The 3,528-nt window shown below is 45.6% G+C and overlaps 1 protein-coding gene across 1 annotated transcript; it reads left to right on the forward strand.

Moving 5' to 3' along the window:
* The first annotated feature begins 771 nt into the window (after positions 1 to 771).
* LOC147901912 (UDP-glycosyltransferase 83A1-like) lies at positions 772 to 2,412 on the forward strand. The gene is made up of 2 exons (XM_087374390.1): positions 772 to 1,306; positions 1,460 to 2,412. The coding sequence occupies exons 1-2, from the start codon at positions 775 to 777 to the stop codon at positions 2,410 to 2,412; spliced, it is 1,485 nt and encodes a 494-aa protein (XP_087230516.1). The 5' UTR covers positions 772 to 774.
* Positions 2,413 to 3,528: the final 1,116 nt, after the last annotated feature.

Genomic DNA, 3,528 nt, shown 5'->3' on the forward strand with positions numbered 1-3,528 from the left:
AATAAATGCATGTAGGCATAGATGAATTGAGTGAGACTAAGGGGAGGGGCGAGGTTGACTAATTAATTAATTGATGAGAGATTAGGAGCAATAAGACAATTAGAAATCAATCCATAATATTTCTTTTATTTTGTTCTTTTTCTTCCCTAGTAGCTCACCCACACCACACTCACACACAAGGAAAGTAGGTGGGCATAGTCCTAAACATATCAAAGCTAGAACATGGATGTGATTCACTAGAACATGCCTTGCCATTCGAGCTGGGCAATAGCAAAGCTGTAAAGTCGGGCGACAAGGAATGGCGGGCTTAATCCATAATATGTTGTGTGCCCGTGTCAAAATGGAAAGAGTCTTCTTGAAAAAAAAAAAAGGGAAGAGTCTGGTTCCTTGGCTATCTGCTACACTACAAAAACTATTATTCACAACAGTCCGCGTTTCGACTCCCTATTTTCCCTGAAGTTTTTGACTTGTTCGCCAGAGGTCCACCTCGAGATTGAGATTGAGAGAGCTTGCAGGCCCTAGAGTGAAGAAAGCTGTTATTAGAGACGTGAAGAAGGGGGATGGAGGGCGACCTGCAGGAAGCTGTGGCGGCCACCGCGCTGACATCTTGCCCTTCCTCTTGTTGTCATTTTGATTGATCGATTGAGGGAGAGAGAGACAGACAGAGAGAGAGAGAGGTTTCGCAAGTCATAATTCTCTTCGAGACTTACAAAGGGGTGTGTGTGGAGAGAGAGCACGTACCAGTAGCTTACCTTAACGCAGAATCTGTTTTGTATGTCTCACTTGTTGTGCTCAACCCCCTTAACCCAATCCATGGATCCCTCCCTCCAGCCTCACGCAGTAATGGTGCCCTTCCCTGAGACCGGACATATCAATCCTCTCATGCAGCTCGCCATCTTCTTGGCCTCCCGTGGGTTTGTCATCACGTTTGTTAATACCCAGTACAACCACAACCGTATCCTTCGATCTAACACAGCTCGATTGCCCTCTCAACAAGGCCTTGACATCCGCCTGGTGGGAATCCCTGATGGCCTTTCGGAAGATGACAACCGCGACAATGATGTGAGCCTTATGTTCAATATCATACAGAACATTGGACCAGTGCTCCAAGATCTGATCGAGAGCTTGAATTACCAGGGGCCTCTGGTGACATGCATAATATCTGACGTGAGTGCAGTGCGAACTCTCGATGTTGCGAAGAAGTTTGGGATTCCAAGGGTCGGTTTCTGGCCTTCAACCGTCGCAACACACGCTCTGCTCTGCCATGCATCAGCTGCAGCCTCTAAGCAGTCGTTCCCTCGAATGGGTAAGCACCCAGGGATAAAGGCTATTTCAACGTGTTGATGAGAAATCATTCTCAGATATTCAGTAGGGGCGACCGATAAGCTTGTTTCCAGCAAAGTTTAGTTCGAAAATCACGCTCAAATACTCACACTTCTCCCATTTTTGACTCGCGCAGGTGTTCCTGATTCGAATGCGATCGTTTCTTTTCCGGGCATTCCGGATTTGCCTGGCTTGAAACTACCTTGGTGGGTCGTTTGCAAGGAGGACAGCGAATTAATTTTTCTGTCCTGTGTGCGGAATATGGAGGCACTACGAGAATCTGAGTGGGTTCTCTGCAATTCTGTGTATGAGCTCGAAGCCAAAACAGTAGATCTCTTACCAGAAGGTTTCCCGACAATGAGTACCGTAGGTCCGATACTCCTTCTGGACTTTCTCGAAAGAACTTGTGCGAGGTCGAGCAGGATTACCGCAGGCCTCTGGCCGGAGGAGGATGAATGCCTGGACTGGCTCGACACACAGGCAACGGCTTCAGTTCTCTATGTCTCAATGGGCAGCATAGCTATGTTGGACAAACATCAATTCGAAGAGTTAGCGCATGGTTTGGAAGCTACTCAGCGGCCATTGCTGTGGGTACTACGATCAGATCTACTGGGTGAGACGGGTTTCTCTCTTCCTGACGGATTTGTGGAACGTACGAGCAAACGAATCAGGATAGTGGCTTGGGCGCCCCAGCTTTTGGTGCTCTCCCACCGTGCAGTGGGAGGCTTTCTCACGCATTGCGGGTGGAATTCGACCATTGAGAGCATGTCGATGGGGGTGGCAATGCTGGCGTGGCCACAGATAGTGGATCAGTTCCTGAATGCGAAGCTGATAGTGGAAGAATGGGGGGTTGGGCTGTTGTTTGATGGGAAGGGGAGGGAGACCGTGAAGGAGCAAGTGAGGAGGTTGATGGAAGGCGAGGAAGGGAAGGAGGTAAGGGCCAAAGCTGCTAAGGTAAGGGAATTGATCCTTGGAGCAACTAGGGAAGGGGGCTCCTCTTACAACAATTTGCAAAGGTTTGTAGAGTGGGCTACCGTCCAAAGCCGAGCTCATCACCAAAAGGCAAGGTCCATCTCAGCCCTTGAGTAAACTCCCTATATGGTTTCGCTTAGGAATTGTAAGAGTTGGCTTCCTTTGTTCAATCTCCTCGAAAAGATCCCTCCTACCTATCAGCATGGTGGTTTTGCCCCTCATAGATGGCCACATTTGTGTGTGTAGGGGCGGGGGGGAGATTTGATAGGCCTTTTAAAATGGGTAGTTCTCTAACTTTTTACTCAACTAGTGTTACTTCCCTCAATTTTTAACTTCATAGGTTTTATTTTCTTTTGATAAATCCCTTGGTCAAAGTAATAACATTTCTACCACCCTCCATTGGTCAAAGTAATAACTTTTCTTGAGCAACCTCACGTTGGTGATATTTCCAATGCATCTGGTTTTTGGTATTCCTTCAATAATCATAAGCTCATTTCTTACTTTTCTATGGTATGTTGCTAACAAGCTGTTGGTGACTTTTAGGTTCTGCTTTCAGTAGCCGTAGACATGTTAGCTACCATTGCTTGTTGATGACTATTCTATTTTTGGATGGCTACATGGTAGCTACCATTATGACTTACTAGGAATAAGTACGGGTTCATGATCATTGTTTTGTGCTTAGTTGATCACTATTCTTCTTTGGGTAGCTACCATTGCCTGTATTGCTAGGGCTTGCTATGATTAGCTATCAAACAATGCGATTAGCTACCAAGTGCTACCAGTAGCACTCAAGTTGGAGTTAATTATGTGATGGTTACATAATAATTAACTAGTTGCTACCACCTTGTTAATTATGAGTGCTACGATTCTTGTAGCAAATCGTAGCCACCACTTAATGGATTCATACTTATCATTAGGCATCCATTGCTTGTATTAGCTACCAAGTGCTACCATTAAAACTCAAGTGGGATCTCAATAATTGGTTGTTATGAAATAAAGCTACTACTTGTGTCAAGTATGAGTGCACTTGTTCTTGTAGCAAATGGTATCCACCACTAAATGGATTGATAGCTATCATTAGGCAGATGTGAAATTTGTGGTAAGATGATAGATGCACTACAGGTGTGAAAACTTTTACAGGCACAACTTTGCTTTGGGAATATGTCCTTTGCCTGAAGGCTAACGGTACCAGCTACCATGCTCTTAAGTGTTTGACAGGACTTACCCAAAGTG

This window comes from Dipteris shenzhenensis, chromosome 5, assembly GCF_047967505.1.
Source record: "Dipteris shenzhenensis isolate YYH24624 ecotype China chromosome 5, Dip_SZ_1.0, whole genome shotgun sequence".
In the NCBI taxonomy this organism is placed as follows: Eukaryota; Viridiplantae; Streptophyta; class Polypodiopsida; order Gleicheniales; family Dipteridaceae; genus Dipteris; species Dipteris shenzhenensis.